The 18,208-nt window shown below is 46.7% G+C and overlaps 1 protein-coding gene across 1 annotated transcript in view; it reads left to right on the top strand.

The window, feature by feature from the left end:
• Positions 1 to 17,564, top strand: part of ACVR2B (activin A receptor type 2B) — a 39,304-nt gene extending 21,740 nt beyond the window's left edge. The window contains exons 2-11 of the mRNA XM_003256865.3: positions 1,771 to 1,978; positions 2,345 to 2,454; positions 2,625 to 2,776; positions 2,859 to 3,002; positions 3,606 to 3,749; positions 4,156 to 4,304; positions 5,827 to 5,941; positions 6,670 to 6,808; positions 6,902 to 7,032; positions 7,595 to 17,564. Coding sequence (XP_003256913.3) covers positions 1,771 to 1,978; positions 2,345 to 2,454; positions 2,625 to 2,776; positions 2,859 to 3,002; positions 3,606 to 3,749; positions 4,156 to 4,304; positions 5,827 to 5,941; positions 6,670 to 6,808; positions 6,902 to 7,032; positions 7,595 to 7,789 — 1,487 coding nt within the window. The 3' untranslated portion in view covers positions 7,790 to 17,564. The remainder of the gene's footprint in view (positions 1 to 1,770; positions 1,979 to 2,344; positions 2,455 to 2,624; positions 2,777 to 2,858; positions 3,003 to 3,605; positions 3,750 to 4,155; positions 4,305 to 5,826; positions 5,942 to 6,669; positions 6,809 to 6,901; positions 7,033 to 7,594) is intronic.
• Positions 17,565 to 18,208: the final 644 nt, after the last annotated feature.

Below are 18,208 nucleotides of genomic sequence, written 5' to 3'. Positions count from 1 at the left end.
GCTTGCTCCTGCCCCTGGAAGAAGCATCCTATCACTTCAGGGAGATGCAGAAAGGGGTTGGGTTTGACAGGAGAATGGCTGCTCCACTGGTGGGGGGCTTCTTTCACCTGACAGCCAGTCAGTATCTTTCTCTCTGGGGTATACCCTGGGAAATCAAGCTCTTTCCTCATGAAGGCCAACAGTGGGGGTGGAGATGAGAGTGAGGATGTCCTTAGGCTACGCTAGTGTTCAGGGTACTTTGCCCTCCCCCAGGGTCAGGGCAGGGTTCGTGTTCCTTGCTACCCCAGTCAGCCTTTCAGGCTGATGGCGAAGTAGGGCTCTTGGCTGCTGGTGGGCTGGCTGTCTGGTGAGATTGACTCTGACCCCTCCCTCCTTCTGGGACGGGAATAGTGGTAGGAGAAGACCAGCCAGGAGTGGTGCCAGGTCACTGGCCTACGTGGGCCCAAGAAGTGTGGACAGGATGGCTGGATGGTTGGTGCAACTATCCTCTTGGGTGTCTGCGTGGGGTTCTGGCAGTGAGGTTGTAAATGCCACCACCTGCCTCCATTGTGGGCGGCCTATAATGGGGTGCTGGCAGAGCTCTCAGACAGAACTGAACCTCCTTTGGCATCTCCATACTCTTTCCCATTTCAGGGCTATGTGGTTCCTGGGGGTAGTGGGAGTAGACTGGGGCAGGGACTGGAGGTTGTTTTGTAGGGGATGGTGAGGAAGATGGATTTGGGGAATGTTTGAAATCAAGTTTGAAGGAAAGTGTTTGAATGGGCAGGTGGGGGTTGAAGTGGTTGTCCACCTGGACGACACTTCCTGCAGCAGGTGGAAGGGGGTTCAGAAGTGATGGGGATTGCCCTGGGGTCATCAGGAGCCTAGCCAGGAGAATGATCTGTGATTGCAGGTTAAGCCACCAGCTAGCCCTCCTCTGCCTGAGGCACGTATTCCCCTTGGTGACTCTGGGAGGCTTACCCTGTACACACAGGCCTCATTCCTTATGTTCTCCAGCCCTGCCGAGCACCAGGTGTGGTTGCTGGGTGTAGAAAGGACGCTTACAGGGTCCTTTCCATTCTGTATGGGCAGGGAGTTGTGGAGGACCCACTGGCATGGTCTCCCTGGGGAACTATCATGAGAAGGGGGCTTGGGGGCAGAGACAGGAGCAGCAGGAAGCCACGCCCCTTTGCAGTTTTCCCAAGTGGGCCTTGAGATCTTTATCACAATCACCTGAGACAGGGGTGATTAAAAGCAGGTATTCTGCCCCCATTCCCATTGGGATGGGTCTGGATTGGGCCTGGAAATATATATTTGAATGAACACTGCCCCCCTTTCCCACACCTCTAACATACAGTGATTCTGATGTGCACTGGTGTTTTAAGGGGGCCTCTCCATCGGTTTCTGCTGCGGCAGGGAAGTAGCCCCCACCCTCACCCAGGAGCCTCAGGTGTTGGTGCCCTTTCTGTGCATCTGGACTCTGTCTGTCTGGCTGTTTATCCATCCTTCTGTGGCATTAGTTTTCCTGCCTCCTCCCTTTTGCTTAGGCCTAGGGGCAGCTGTGATGGGCTGCAGAATGAGGTGGGGGCTGGTGCCAGCTGGCACATGTAAATTAAGAGGTGTTGGACGGATGGGTGGCCTACATCCAGGAGTGAGTGCAGGAGGTTGGTGACCCCAACCCACCACCCGGCCTCCCTCCCTCAGGGTGGCCTGGCACCTAGGACTGGGAGTAGGGGTTTGGGTGGTGGTCCCAGGGGCATGCTCAGTGGTTCTCTTTTCTCTGGGGCACAGGCTCTGGGCGTGGGGAGGCTGAGACACGGGAGTGCATCTACTACAACGCCAACTGGGAGCTGGAGCGCACCAACCAGAGCGGCCTGGAGCGCTGCGAAGGCGAGCAGGACAAGCGGCTGCACTGCTACGCCTCCTGGCGCAACAGCTCTGGCACCATCGAGCTCGTGAAGAAGGGCTGCTGGCTAGATGACTTCAACTGCTACGATAGGTACCCCAAGACTCGCCTTCCTTTCCTCTTGAACCCATCTGCACTTATACTGCCCACTGGGCCATTTGTGTCTCAGGATGTCTGAGCGGGAGGTAAAGGACCAAGAAGGGGCTCTTGAGATGGTAGCCAGGGCCCCACGCCCTTACACACCCTATTTGTCCTACCTCAGCCCTGAGGAGGGGTCTCAGTGTCAACCCCTGGCTGTTCTTCCTTGGCTTTGGGTCTCCTATAGGGGAGGTGAGTTCACACCGTCCCCCTGGTGTTGCCCATGAGGTGCTCTGTCTGTGGGGAGGGGTTGGCAGGTCAGGCCTGGGGGAGTCTTGCATCCCCCAGGTGAGGGGTATATGGAAAATTCTGTGCCTCCAGGCAGGAGTGCGTGGCCACTGAGGAGAACCCCCAGGTGTACTTCTGCTGCTGTGAAGGCAACTTCTGCAACGAGCGCTTCACTCATTTGCCAGAGGCTGGGGGCCCAGAAGGTAAGGGGGCAGTGTGGAAGTGGGGCCTTGAGTCAGCTGACCTGGGCCTCTTTGGCTTGGAGCTCTTGGCTCCTCAGTTGGGTGGGGTGTGGCTACAGGGCCCTGTAGTCTGGCTCTGGAGGTGTGAGGGTGGGCAGACTGTTTGACACAGGGCTCTGTGTGTCCCGCAGTCACGTACGAGCCACCCCCGACAGCCCCCACCCTGCTCACGGTGCTGGCCTACTCACTGTTGCCCATCGGGGGTCTTTCCCTCATCGTCCTGCTGGCCTTTTGGATGTACCGGCATCGCAAGCCCCCCTACGGTCATGTGGACATCCATGAGGTGAGACAGTGCTGGCTTGGGGCAGGGTAGGGTAGAGGTGGGGAGGACAGGCCAGACCTTATTAAGCTTTGCTCTCCCCCAGGACCCTGGGCCTCCACCCCCATCCCCTCTGGTGGGCCTGAAGCCACTGCAGCTGCTGGAGATCAAGGCTCGGGGGCGCTTTGGCTGTGTCTGGAAGGCCCAGCTCATGAATGACTTTGTAGCTGTCAAGATCTTCCCACTCCAGGTGAGTGTTTGAGGGCTTCCATCCAGGTCCTCTGCCTCCACTGTAGCTTGAACTGGAGGCTCTCCTGCCCTGGGGCAATCCAAACCCCAAATATATTGTGGTATGAGAGAAAAGTGAGCCTTATTGGGCCTAGTTACTCCACTTGGCTGGTCTGTAGATTTCATGCAACTATGGAATTTTATCATAGGACTAGGGTAGGACTTTGCAAAAACTTGATTTGCCCCGGTTTCCAGGGTTTTGTTTTTGACATTGGGTTCTTTCCAGCGGCCCTGGACACCAGATCTGGCTCTGCCTCATTTGTTGGGTGATACGGGGTCACTCACTCCCCATCCGTGGACCTTAGTGGCCCCATTTGTAAATCGAAGTGCTAGCCTTAAGTGATCTCAGGGATCACTGTTGGCCTCATGCTCCGGGGCCTAGCTTAATACAGGTCTTCTCCTGGTCCCCTTACAAATGCTGAAGCTGGGAGGCTGGGGGGTGGGGAATGGGCTGGGAGGCTCAGGGGTGGGGAATGGGGAATGGTTGTTCTGCTGTAGGGCAGTGTGACTGCAGCAGGGCTAAGCCAGCCACTTGTCCCCCCCAACCCTTCGCCCTCGGCCTCAGGACAAGCAGTCGTGGCAGAGTGAACGGGAGATCTTCAGCACACCTGGCATGAAGCACGAGAACCTGCTACAGTTCATTGCTGCCGAGAAGCGAGGCTCCAACCTCGAAGTAGAGCTGTGGCTCATCACGGCCTTCCACGACAAGGTGAGTCACACCCATCAGAATGGACTCTGAGAGGAGATGGAATGTCCCCTAGGTGGCTTTCCATAATATGATGACCCCTTCCCTGTGGAGATGTCCACCATGAGGTACTCTGCCCCGGTAGCACTATCCACGATGGGGTTACCCCTGCCATAGGTGTGGACATAAGTTCCCCTATGATAGGAACCTCTCACCCTGGGATAAGTTTTTATGATAAGAGTAGTGACTCCATGATTCCCACCCCTAGCCCTCCCTGCCTCCTGGCTTCATCCATCTTCCATCTTGATTGTAGTAGCCTCCCAGGAGGGCAGCCTAGCCATTGGCCCACTGAAACTTCTCTGCCAGGGCTGGGCTGGGTCGTGTCCTGTACCCAGAATCTGTGCTCAGGTTCTGTGCTGTCTTCTCTCAGGGCTCCCTCACGGATTACCTCAAGGGGAACATCATCACGTGGAACGAACTGTGTCATGTAGCAGAGACGATGTCACGAGGCCTCTCATACCTGCATGAGGATGTGCCCTGGTGCCGTGGCGAGGGCCACAAGCCGTCTATTGCCCACAGGTACCTGGGTCAGCAGGTGCCTTTCCTGCACTTGGCCTGGAGCTGTGGGAAGGGTTGGTGGGCGAGAGCAGTGTCTGGAGATGTCTCAACTTCCTAAACATACTTACTCTGCTTGCTGTGTGTCCGAGGCAGCTGGGCACAAAACCTGGCCTTCCCACTGTGTCCTGGGGATGGCATGGCCTCCCAAGCTGGTTTTTGGTGCCCTCTAATGGCCACATGAAGTGCTGACTCCATTACTTTGGTTGGAGAGTTGGCTCAGTAGTTCTCAAATTTTCTAGTTTAGGACCCCTTTATACTCTTAAAAGGACTTTTGTGTAAGTGGATTATGACTATTGATATTTGCTGTATTTGAGCACACCCACACATCCCATTCGCTGTCAGAGTGAGGACATCACATCTCATGTAGCCTCTGGAAAACTATGCTCCTAAGAGAATGAGCCTTAAGAAAGCAAATAAATGAAAATAATTTTGACTTTATAGATTCCCTTGGAACAGTCTTAGAGATCTTCTGGGGTCCTCGAACCACACTTTTAAGAAACTCTGGATGAGCTCATCACTGTCATGCTTACTAAATGGCAGGCAGTGCTCTAAACACTTGAGAAGTAGCAATTCATTTAACCTTCATTACCGCCCATTGAGACAAGTACTGTATTTCTCAGCTCTGTCTTGCAGATGGAGGAACAGTAGTACAGAGAAGTTGAATGACTTAGCCACGGTCTTGTAGCTAGTTGAGTCTGGTTCTGTGACTGTGAGGGAGGGGAATGAACCTCAAATTCCAGCGTTCAAAGCTGAAGGGTCCCTGATGGTAATAACAGTAATGACATAGAAGGTAGACTGTATGAAATTGCCGTTTTTGTAGGTCAAAAGATTGAATGTTGTCTACGCTATATGGCTCAACTTAATAGGAATACCTAGTAAGTATGCCAGGTGTGGCCCTAAGCATTTGCACTTACCACTCAGTCGAATCCTCACAAGGCTGAGACAGGCATTGGGGAAATTGAGTACCACAAGTAGCTTTGCTTAGTTAGAGGTGGAGCTGGGTGCATGCAATAGCACCCTTGCTCCACCCAGCCTTCATGGTGAGCTTGAGGCCCTAAGGGGTCTCTGCAGGATCCTAGGAAAGCTAATATTAAAATCCTATTCTCATTCACATTCCAAATGCTGTAAATTCTTCTCAGAAAACTTGCATCCCAGGCCAGTGTGCCTGTCCACAACCTCTCTGAGAATATATGGCTGCCCTTTGATAGTGTGGGGACTGGGACAGGGTCTGCCCAGCCATTAGGGTAGGTGTTGCTTTGCCAACCCTGGGGGAAGCCTTCCATCTGAAGTGCACTGAGGGATTCTCACACCCATGTCGGCGCCTGCAGCTCCCTGCCTGTGCTGCTTCACCTCTGCACCCCAGGTAGGGTGGGATGGCCTGGTCTGGGGGCTGACTCTAGGGCACAGACTGTAATATCTTGGGAACCAAGGTGGGAGTTGGATCATGATGTTAAGCTTTATCTCTGCCCACTTGTTTCCACAGGGACTTTAAAAGTAAGAATGTATTGCTGAAGAGCGACCTCACAGCCGTGCTGGCTGACTTTGGCTTGGCTGTTCGATTTGAGCCAGGGAAACCTCCAGGGGACACCCACGGACAGGTAACAAGCCTCACAGGGCAGGAAGAGAGGGACAGGCCCGGGGTAGATACTTTGCCCTTTTCGTGCTCAGCTGGCGAGGTACAGGGATGAGGGTGACTGCATGCGTTCAGAGGGAGAACTCAGAACAATGCTCTTGTTTGACCAGTGGAGAAACCAAGGCCAGGAAGGCAGTGTAGCTTAGCTTCCATAGGACAGTCAGCTGGGAAACGTAGAGATTCCCCATTGGGGTTTTGACCACTAGTCCTTGCAGTCTCAGTCTTTCTCTCCCTTTTTTAGTTTTAATTCCTAAGATAAAACAGAAAGAAATGTACTAAGGATCCAAACAAAGAACCTGGAAAAAGTAACTAAGAATTAAACTTAGGAAATCATTCCTAAAACAATCACTGTTATTATTTTTAAGTGTTCTCCTTCCCTTTTTGTTTTTGGTCTTAATCTCAGTAACATACACATCATCTGTAGTTCCTTGTATTAATTTGGTAACAATTCCATTTTAGATTACTATTATTTCCAGGATATAGTATTTAAAAATTATTATCCAAGTATAATTGATGCTTGTGACCTCTTGTAACTGCTGTGAATGTGGTGAATCGAGGTTTGCCATCATTGATAACCTGTCTGAACTGCTGTGTCTTGCCTGCATCTGGTGCACAGAGGCTGTAACTCCCATGTCCCAGCTGTGTGTGTATGGCCAGTCACTGTAAATCCTGCCCTCCTCTGTCCTCACATAGGTAGGCACGAGACGGTACATGGCTCCTGAGGTGCTTGAGGGAGCCATCAACTTCCAGAGAGATGCCTTCCTGCGCATTGACATGTATGCCATGGGGTTGGTGCTGTGGGAGCTTGTGTCTCGCTGCAAGGCTGCAGACGGTAAGTAGGATGGCAGCCCTGGGCATCCTAGGTTGAGGGATAGGGAGCAGTGGGACCTTAGAGTGATCCTGCTGGGCTCTCTCTTACTCCTAGGACCCGTGGATGAGTACATGCTGCCCTTTGAGGAAGAGATTGGCCAGCACCCTTCGTTGGAGGAGCTGCAGGAGGTGGTGGTGCACAAGAAGATGAGGCCCACCATTAAAGATCACTGGTTGAAACACCCGGTAAGGGGCCTGGTGCAGGCAACTTTGCAGGGGGGTGGAGAAGGTGTAGCAGGTAAGCTGAAATCAAGGGGGAATGGGCAAATAGAAAGTCTGCTACGTTCCCTGGACTCTAGGGATGTGTTCCAGGGGTTATGGGAGTAAGGTAGGATGATGTCCTTCTCCTGACCCCCACTTTGACTGAACTGCTACATTTTGGGCCCTTGTATGGTTTGGGCTTCGAATAAGATTTTGTTTGAATATCAGCGCTTCAAGGCAAGTAGTCGTGTCTGCCCTAGTAGGGGCCTGGGCGTCTCCTTCTCCCTCCTGTGTATTTTGAGGTTCAGTGAGCCTTTCCTAGGGCTGTGGAGTGAGGCCAGTAAGCTCAGAAAGATGACTGCCATGAAGGCAGGCATGCTGATTCCTGAAGTTTTCCCCAGGCCTCTGCTGGTGGACCTGCTGCCGTGGTTGGGGCTGGTGGGCTCTGCCTGGTCCTTGGGAACATCAAGTTTACTGTCCCCCAAAGCTTTTCCTCACTGAAGGGCCCTAACAGAGGTGTCTTTCCCATCTGCCCTATGCTGCTTAGGGTCTGGCCCAGCTTTGTGTGACCATCGAGGAGTGCTGGGACCATGATGCAGAGGCTCGCTTGTCTGCGGGCTGTGTGGAGGAGCGGGTGTCCCTGATTCGGAGGTCGGTCAACGGCACTACCTCGGACTGTCTGGTTTCCCTGGTAACCTCTGTCACCAATGTGGACCTGCCCCCTAAAGAGTCAAGCATCTAAGCCCAGGACATGAGTGTCTGTCCAGACTCAGTGGATCTGAAGAAAAAAGGAAAAAAAGTTGTGTTTTGTTTTGGAAATCCCATAAAACCAACAAACACATAAAATGCAGCTGCTATTTTACCTTGACTTTTTATTATTATTATTATAATTATTATAATTATTATTATTAATATTATTTTTTGGATTGGATCAGTTTTTACCAGCATATTGCTCTACTGTATCACAAACAGCGGACACGTCAGCAGGCGTTGAGGTGCTGAGCTGTGAATGCAGAACCAGCGCCATGCTGAAGAGCCTCAGCCACCTCCTGTCCTTTGGGATTCGTTTTTCCCACTTTCTCTTTGTTCGTCGTCTCAGAATCTGTGACACAAAGAAACCCATCTCCTGTCTTAGGAAACCTAATGCTGCAAACTCTACCTAGAGGAACCTTTGAAGACTGTTACATAAGAACATACCTTCCTCAGAAGAGGAGTTTCCTCTGTCCTCTGCCCTTCTCCCCTCCCTCTCTCCCCTCCTTTTATTTTGTTTTAGTGAGCTTAAGAAACAGCAGATGCGTCTTTCACGGATCTAACGGGTGTTGTCCTGACCGAGAAAAAAACTGGGATGAGAATGGTTTGGACTGGAATTGGAAGGGGAGGACGGTACTGGGGGTAGGGTTTGGAACAGAGCTACACTGGACTCGGGCACATTCGGAGCAGCATCCTTTAGTATGGAGGCTACTTCTCAGGTAACCAGGAATCGAGGGGAAGGACCTTGTGGAGGCCGAGCATTAACAGCAAGAGCGGGGTTTGGAGAAAGTCTGAGACTGGGTGCAGCCCTGACTTACCTGCTGGCCCTGACCAGTTTCTTTTCACTAACTTGGCCTTGGGCATAGGATGAAACATTTTTTCTGCCCTAATTTTAAAATTAGGTGAGGGTAGAATCATCACAGGTTAGGAATACATTCTTCATAAGACACGATGCTGTAAATACCCTTAATGGACGAAAAGTTGAAGTACTTTTGTTTCCTCTTGGAGCAGTTCAGGGAAATGCCCACAGGGGGTTGTCCTGCACAGATAGGGCAAGAGGATTTCCTGGGTGGAGTCTGCCAAGGCCTGCCTCGCTGGGGACCCCAGAGTCCTGCAGCTCTGGTTCCACCCCAGGTGGTGACATTACTATCCCCTTTCTGTGGCTCGTGGACAAGACTTTCTCCAGGCCCCTTAAAGTGGTACATATTCTAAAAAACTGTTTTTCTATTATGCCATAACCTTGCTCTAGTCAGTGAATGTTCCTAATGCTGCTGTTTCAACATTTGAATTCTTTTTAATTTATGAAACATGCTAAATTTTTTTTTCAAACAAAACACACACATCCACATATACACATGCTTTGCTATGTGGCTTCCAAGGTTTAAATTTTGAAAAGTAAAAGAATTAAAACTTCACGACCACAGATCACCTCAAACCAGAAATACCTCAGAATTTTCTACTTGTGTAAGGGTTTATTATATATTTTGTTAGTTGTGTTGTCTTGTAGTAAGTATATTTTAATGTAAGTTGGCTTTTATGACAAGGAAGTTTAAAAGAAATAGAGAAAGAGAAAAAAGTTTGCATCTTCTAGGGAGTGCTACCATTTTTGTTTGATAACGCCCCCTTGTAAATAATTGTCATCAACTGTAGGTTGGCTGTCTGGGCCAAGTCTGGGCATTCATCAGTCTTGTTTGTGACGGCTTTTCCTTCTGATTTCTTTAGATCATTTTATTTAAAAACAGTGCATCTCTTCGTCATGAGGGTAGGCAAGGCGGGGGCCGTGGGGAGAGGTTGACCTGGGTGAGAACTGAAGAGGCCGCCTCCTCTTGGGTTGTTTGGAGCTTCACATGTAATTCACATGTAACATGTAACTTGATCGGCCAGTGTTCAGAATGACAAGTAACCCCACTTAAACTTGGTAGAAGGATGGCCCTTAGACCTGAATGGGGTGATTTTACTTGAGATTTAACTTCTTCAGCAAATGAACAGCAACACTGGAAGAGATCTGTGGTGCCTCTGTGAAGCACACCATGACTCAGGCCAGTCTTTTAGTGCAGCATGTCTGGGAGTGAAGGGTTTTGCCCTTGCTGGTCTTGGAGTCCACAGTGTGAGGGGCACTGCATACGCCTGGGCATCTACCTGGCGTGCTATGTTCAGTGTCTGGGGCTTGCTGCCCGGGGGTCCTTTCCTTTGGTTGTTGGGGCACGGGGTGTTATGGGAGGCCCGTTTGCTTCTCTCTCAGAGCTCAGTTTTTGCTTCATGGGTCAAAATGTGGGCTGGCCAAGTGGTTACAGGAACAGCATTTTGGTAAGCTATGTTTTTTTTTTTTTTTTTTTTTTAATGGTTTGATTTTGTGCTGTGGTATTTTTCTTCCCTTGGAATAATTTTTAATGGCAAAACAGGCCTTACAGCAGTTGCTTTTCTTTACCATTTATTTCTTTAAGAAGCTTTAAAATATTTATTGAAAAGTGCCATATCTAATTTCTTTAGCCTTCTCCTCAGGCAGTGCAGGCATCTTTACTTTTCATCCTCAGAAGAAACAAACCACTATCAAATGTAGCAAATTTACTGCAGGAATAGTTAGGTCATGATACTACCTGAACACTAAACCCCAGCCTCTTTGTTTGGTTTTAGTTCCTCTGGGTGGTTTTTCTTTTGTGTGCTGGCTTGATTCTTGTGAGAAGTTTTGACCTGGCCAAGAGAGGGTTGAGCCATGGTTCTGGTGCGGGACTTTGCGGTCAGGACACAGTACAGACAGGTCAGGCCTGCATGCCTTTTCCCTGGGTGGCCTCCCCCTTAGGCCCACCGTGCGCTCAGCCACTATAGTGTCCCTGTGGGGCCTTGCCATTAGATGGTGTGTCAGGAGATGGTACCTTTTTGGTGTGGCTGGGGAGGAGGGTGATCTATGTCAGTTCTTCGGGATTCAGGCCGCTCTTCCCCTCATGCTATGGTGTAAAGTGCACCCATCAGGTGGTATATCTGGTTCTGATGGCAAGAAGAAGGTGGGGGATCTCCTTATAGGGCATGGGTCTAGGAGCACAGGTGGGCCTTTTGCCCTGGGTAAAATGTTTGTCTGTTTGCTGTCATGTGTTCTTTGAGGAGTGAGCCATCCAGGGCCCTATTTTGAATTTACTGGGTCGTAGAGTCTCTACCTGTGCTCTTTTCCATAATGACTTCATGTGACATGCACTTTTGGTGGGCTCAGATAATTGGTTTATTTTTGTTTTTGATCTCAGGCTCTGTGACAGACTGGGGAAAATGGGGCCTGGCATCATTTTCCCTGTCAATGGGAGGGGCTGTTCCATGCAGGGTAGGAGGGGACCAAGTTAGCAGAGAGTAGCCAAGGATCCTTACTTCTTGCTTTCTAGTGTGCTGTCATCCAAGCAGGCTCCTGGCTGTAGGGATGGGCCTTGGGGAAGAATCTTCTTTGAAAGCATCTATGATAACTGAGAAGTCATCCCTAGCTGGAGAAATCCAGTAATGAGCAGAAGGAGGAAGCAGGTGAGGACAGAGGCCATTGCATTACAGTGTCATGCAGAGGGCCCTCAATGATGGGGCATTGGGAAAGGCCATGGACATAGTCATCAGAACATCCTGGCCTGGCATAAGCTGGGTTTTCTCCTGGGACCATTGGTCCTCAGCAGGAGTTCTTTGCATGAGTTGCTCAGAGGCAAGGGCTGCAAATGGGCTGTTCTTAGGAGAAAGTGACACCTGGCTGTGAGGGAAGATGGTGAGCATTATTAGCCTTTTGTTATCCAGCGTGGCCTTCTTGTCCTGTCTGCTCTGGAGAGGAGCCGGTGGGACCAGTCCTGCCTGGGGAGGGCATACTCACACGTGCTAGCTGATTCTGACTCTGAATACATCCTGTCGGGACTTGGGGGTGTTTCTGCAGAACAAGGAGGTTATTTTCCAGCCTCGAACATCTTCAGGAGGATAGAGACTCTTGCTCACATATTCTTAGCAAAGGGAAGGGTCTCTCACCTCCAGGCCACAGAGATAGTTCTTCCTTTGCCCTAAGAGGCCAGGCTAACCCTCTTGACATAACTTAGACAGCAAAGCACTTCATCCTGTAGTTGGGCTCTGTCACCTTTCTCTTCAGTTGGCCACATTCTCGTTTCCTCCATCCTGCTATGCCCTGTGTGCTTGGGCTATGTGTGGGGTTTTTCCCTGGTGGAAGGAAGCCCAGCTATGTATTGAATGTCCTTCATGTGTTGTGTGTGGCTCAGAAAGCCTGTCACTTGGCCCCTGTGCTCTGAGCCGTGAGGGTGGGGAGGTGGCTGTTCCATTAAAGTGGGAGTATTGGATGGCCCTCTTGAAACTAGAATTTTGCCTTTTTTAGTATGCAGTATAAAGTTTCCAGCACCTATTGGTAACACAAAGATTTGCTGGTTTTTAAAATAATATAGTAAGCATAAGTATTTAAGTTTTTAGAATTGGTACTAGAAGTTGGACAGCTAGTTATTATTCTCGAGAACTTTATTTCACTAGAAAAATATACTAATTGGAAAGCAGTTTCCAGGAGTTAACTCAGTTTGATTTTCAGTCTCAGTTATTTTAGCCTGTTGAGTTTTTGATGGCACACCTTTGGAGAGATGGCCAGGCCTGATTCCCATTTCAGGGACATCAGACCATACCTTTTTAAGAAGCTCTGTGAATCTAGTCATCTACCCTCCATCCTGGGCGAACAGCCAGAAAGAGAAGGGGACAAGGTGTCTTTTTCTCCTTCTCACTGGGGTGACATGAATTCTTTTAGTTAATGGCTGTTTGCAAATTCTAAACTAATGAAATACTCAGCGGCTAACGTGTTCAATCTAGTAATGATGAATTTAAATCTCAATTGACAGTAATGTTTTAGATAAACAGGCCCAGTAATTCAGTTGATGAACTGTATATCTTCTCAGTCTAGATTTGTAAATGTTTAATGAATTCAGGGTTATACGCATAGTTCTTTAAGTAAGATTCCGGGTAGTTGATTTGTAACCAGCAGTCTACCTATGAATGTATCCCAAACCTTTAGAAGGTTGGAAAAGACTTTTGAAATAATGATTTAGTTTTGTAGGAAAAACATGCCCTTGAAAATTAATTCGGTTGACCCAATAACATTTTTTAAAACAATTGGTGGCTCCAAAAGGCCTGCCAACAAAGAAAAGTCCGAATTATCTAGTGGGACATTTTGAATGTTTTATGTTTATTTTGGGTCCACTGTAAACTTTGGTTCGAACAAGAATTTGAATTTAAAGAATTTACCATTATTTAAATTATTACCAAGTTTTTACATTTTCATGATGGTATCTTCCAGGTATGAATGAAACAAGACTTTTTGATTGTGGTACTTCCCGTATCCCCTGTAGTGCCAAAACCAGTGATACTTTATTTGCTCCTATGGCAGCTCATAGAGATAACCGAAGTGATTTTTCCTCAGTAATTGAAACACATATTCTCTAAATGCCAATGTGTGGTGATGGGCCCTGCACTGCCTTCATTTCTCTAGGGCAGTGTCTTTGGGTTGTCTAGGGCCTAGGTAATTCTGAGAACTACTGTAAACCAACCACAGGACACTAAAGCAATGTACATACCGCTCTTTGTGTGTATGGAATGGGTTATATAAACCTGGGCTATGCTGGACATCTACAGAAGAGTATTACATTCACTTGCAAAGTTTACATTTTTGAGCTCACAGTTACGAAAAATATGACCCACGAGTTTTTCAGGCAGGTGAGGATGGGTCTTCTTGCAAATGCATGAGTTCTGTCTTGAGTCCTGGGAACTTCTCTGTTGGTTGGGTGTGGGCTCATTCCCTGACTCCTAATCATGTTTGCGTCAGAATGTTAGCATTGTAAATAAAAGAATAGGTTGTATAATAGATACACAACACTTGAAACTTTACTTTAAAAGAATTGATAGTTCTACATATATATTTAGTTATATCACTTGACAGATTTCTTCTACACAGTGTGGAGATTGTTTTATACCATAGATTATTTTTATAAAGTTAGTGAATTTGAATGATTTTGTAATCAGAGCTAATGAGCTTTACCTTTCAAGAGAAACACATACACTGGAGCATGAGTGGTGTGGAACTTTTACTTAGCATTTATATGGATTCTTGTGATACACTGGCAGACTGGAGTCAATTTGCGGGTCTTTTTTGGCCAAAACTCCACTTGCGGTTGTGTAGGACAGTGATACTTCAGCTCAGCTTCTTGTGGATTGGGAAGAGAGAGGGCCTGCAATGTGTTTTACATTGGTGCTTCCTCCTGAGATTTCTGTTGAACAAAGGGTTCTGAGGTCAAAAATTAGTTTGTAAGCCTTTGCCATAGGACATAGTCATGTGAGAGTGTTTGGGGGAACAGAAATTGTATAGGGGTGCAGATTGGGGTGGGATGGGACTCGAATAAGATTCAGGTACAAAAACTTTGAAATGAGAATCTGGTGGTTTGAGTAATCCACCAGACTGAATTATCTAAGATCACATTATCCAGGTTGGGGGGCAGAATTACCCATTTAAGTAATTGTTCAGAAAAGCGGGGAGGGTGGCATGTGGATGCAGTGATCCAATTAAATGGAGAGCTGCCAGGCACATTTTGTCCTCTCTGGTCAGTGCTCTTTTGGAGGTGAGAATGGTTGGGTTGGCTCGCTGCTTCAATCTGTGGAATAAGCCAGGAGCCCAGTGAGGAAGCTCAGAACCCCAGTAACAGCAGAGCATCTTTCAAATAGCTCCAGAGTTTTCCTGCTTTTCTTAGGAAGCTCAGCATCACTGCCACAATATGGAAAGTGGTCTTCATTTTAGCCTATTTATTTTTAGGCAGAGAGTGGATGGTTATTTGTGTGGGACTTTTGGTGGCGATATATAATGAATAATTAAGTTAATTTCTGGTATGCATAATGGCCAGTCCTGAGGCCCAGCTGAAGACCTGTCCCCCAGACCCTGCCCGCTGGCTTCAGGCTGCTGCTTCCAGACAGAGGTGCACTGGATGGGATAGTTTAATCAAGAGAATCCCTAATGTGTCATTTTAAACCAGCTGTGCTTTTTATTCATTCTGGTTAAGCGTATAGGTTTACACTTTACCCTTTTTATACTTGGAATAAATTTAGTTCCAGCAGATCTAGTAGCACTCCAGAAACCAACCCCATCTGTTCCCCATAAAAAGAACATTTCTCTGCTCTCCAGCCACGTGTCTTGGAATGTAATTCTGTTGTGCCTTTGTTTTTGTCACTCTCTTCCCCCTGAAAGCAACTGCTGTAAGCTTTTTTTCTACTTGTCTTTTCTAGTCCCCAACCTCTACCTTTTTCCTTTTTCCCAGCTCTAATTTCTGGATGCACTTCCGTGATCCAGGTATTTTAAGAACCAGTTACCTCAGACCTCATGTTGAACAGTGTCGCCATCTGGGTCCTCTTGATACTGCAGACTTTTTAACGTACACATGCAGGAACCCTGTTGAGCGTGGGCACTTGTTTTAAAGCAAAACTCTTCCCAAGGACTGAAGAAAGGGCTTCTGGCAAGCTCGTCATGGCATTGTGGTGGGATGGGTCTAGAGTGTCATCTGAATGGTGCTTCCTGTGTTCCTCTTTGAATTCTGCCATTTTCAGTATTCTCGTGTGTCTGAATAGGCAAAGCGATTTAATTGGCTGGTCTTGCACGCAAATTAGTTCCAAAGATAAGCTCTTTGTAACACATTTCCAGTAGCTAATGCTCAAATGTAGAACATTCCTTTAAATGGCAGGATAAAAAACCCACTATCCACCATAGTGCATTTTGGGAAGATGTCTGTAGCATATGTTGCTGTGAAATTAGGCCTTGTGGGATATGGCTGTTTGTCATTTTGATGTATTTTAAATAAATATATATATTTTTTAAAGAGCCTTTTTTACCAGTTCAAAAAGTTTAATTAACCAGCAGTCACCACATCTGAATTTTTGTCTCTGGGGCATAGATGGCAGACCAAGATTAAAAGTGGTAACTCAGCTATACGAGAGCATGGGCTACCTTCCTGGGCTGTCTTGCTGTCCTGCAGACCTGCTGTTCCGCAGACCATGGGACACAAGGTCAGTGTGTTCCCAGTGAGGGTCCCAAGTCAGTCATCTTAAGTGTTTGGTCTCTGCCCCATTCAGTGGACTGTTGATTTCAGTCCCTGCAAGTGCTTTAGCCCGAGTGGGGTTTTCTCAGAGCACTGCCACAAGTTAAGTGTGTGTTTAGCCAAATAATTTCTCCATAAGGGAAAAATGCAGTCACCCAAATTTTACCAACAATGACAGAGATGAGAGTAGGAAAGATTAGGCAACATCTGAGTTTTAATTTGAAAAGTGTCCAAGTCATCATGAAAGGCCGACTGGGAGCAAGTGATTATTAGAGATTCTTCAAGAGACCTCATCTGAAAATGTTAAGACTGCCAGTGAGGGAAGGAATTGTTAAAATGCCAGCGGCTTTTTTTTCCTCTTTTTTTCTATAATTCTGTAAAAATGCAGAGAAAGTTGAGTGGTACTTCAGAATTGAGGGAGAGGGTTACCGCAGAGTAGAAATATATTTCTAGATTTCAGTTCCACACCACAAATCCACAACAATGCCATTTTTCAACTGTACAAAAATCTGCTTATGAACTTGACACGATCTTAATGGTAGTGTCAAAGGCCAAGTTTTTCACCTGTTAATATTTTTCCACATTTGTCCTTGAATCTGAATAACTTTATACAGTACTGTAAATTTAGCTTACATCGAGTTTGATGTCAATTCTTATGAAAAGAGCTTTCTGCATGTAACACATACGGTTAAAGAACACAGCAAAGGACAAAATTTGCAGGAACAGTTTTGGAACCGACAGAAAATGTTACCTTTTATTTGCCATCTTATATCTATTAGTTTTACCAGCTACTTCTAAATTTGTACATTATTTGTAAGGGAAAGAAGGAAAACCCTAAGACTTGTCTAACTTAGTGGAGAATGTGTGTGTTGGGCTTAGGATGGATAGCTAAGTCTTACTGAGCTGTGTTACCTAACTTGTATATAAAAATTGTAATTAAAAGTTTGGGTTCACCTGTTTCTCACAGTTCAAAATAATGAGTAATTGCAAACTCTGGAAATGTGACTAGTATATGATTTAAGGCTGTAGAAGCAAGGAAGCTCTTTCAAGTGCTAAAACTAAAGACTTCTAGTTTTTGGCTCAAATAAGTACTGTTTGTTTACCAGGATATGTGAGATGTAAATGTAGTAGGTCACTTTTCACCCTTGTAGCTATAAAATAAAAATTTTGTAGAACAGAAATAGCTTGTACTACTGAATTAACAAAAGTTATACTAAAGTATCATGTTTTAAAAATATATATATATATACAGAGTTAAGCTTGTTGCTGTTACCCTGTCTGGATTTGAGAAGTGTGCTGATTTATATATATATATTACACACACACACACACACACACGTGCACACACATATATACCTAAAATGGCCTAAAGCAGACATCCATGTAATTACAGTTGCAAAATGAAAACATTTTGGAAAGAACATTGTATCATAGTTCATTCATTTGCAGTGGATCTTTGTTCCTTTTTACTGTGGTAATTTTAGAAATGAGTGTCAAGTTTGAAATTAGATCTGCTAAGTTGGGGTTTTGCTGCTTGAACTCTGCACTGGGTCCTCAAATAAACCGATGTGAATGTAGTTTTTTCCCCCTGTGTGAAGAAGCAGTTACACCCCAACAATAGGAGGAAAAATCTAGAACTATTTCAAGTTTTATCTTTTTGTATATGAAAATAAAATAATAATAAAACAATCTTGTCTCTCTTAATTACGTGGCAGGGGATTGGAGTTTCCTTTCATGAGGATTAGAAGTAAAATGGTGTTCCGCTGCTTAGAGGGCTGACTCAAGACAGTTCCTGTTTGGTATGTGTAACATTAACAGATGTTAATGGCCGAATGCCTAGTCTGCCATGGTCCTGTGGGGCTGGAGCTAAGCACAGGTCTCTATTTCTGCCATTCAGAAGTTCAGGGTCTAGTTGGGGACATTATGAATGGGGACCATTCTCCTGAACAAACTGTTCTGGGATTTTGAGTAAGTTTCTGCAGGGTAGCATACTTTCCAAATGTCCAAGACACTCCCCCGTTCCCCCATCCTCTGTCACCAGTCCTGTACTTTGCAGACAACCCTGAACAATATTATTGTAAGTGGAGCAGAGAAGCCTTGAAAATAGTTGTATTCAGGACTATTGCAGATGACAAACTCTGCCATTCCCAAACGTTGCTGAGTACTGGAGTCATTTGCTGAGCTATCAAAAAATACAATTATGGGTCCTTATCCCCAACCTGGAATTAGCAAAGCAGGTCTCCAGTTTCAGAGGTCTGGACTTAATCTCACTAAAGGAACTCATGGTTCCCCAATAATAAAATAATGATAGTCTTTAATACCTAACAAAACAG

This window comes from Nomascus leucogenys, chromosome 4, assembly GCF_006542625.1.
Source record: "Nomascus leucogenys isolate Asia chromosome 4, Asia_NLE_v1, whole genome shotgun sequence".
NCBI classification, from domain to species: domain Eukaryota; kingdom Metazoa; phylum Chordata; class Mammalia; order Primates; family Hylobatidae; genus Nomascus; species Nomascus leucogenys.
The sequence above is the reverse complement of the archived record's forward strand: the minus strand, read 5'-3'. Positions and strand labels throughout refer to the sequence as shown.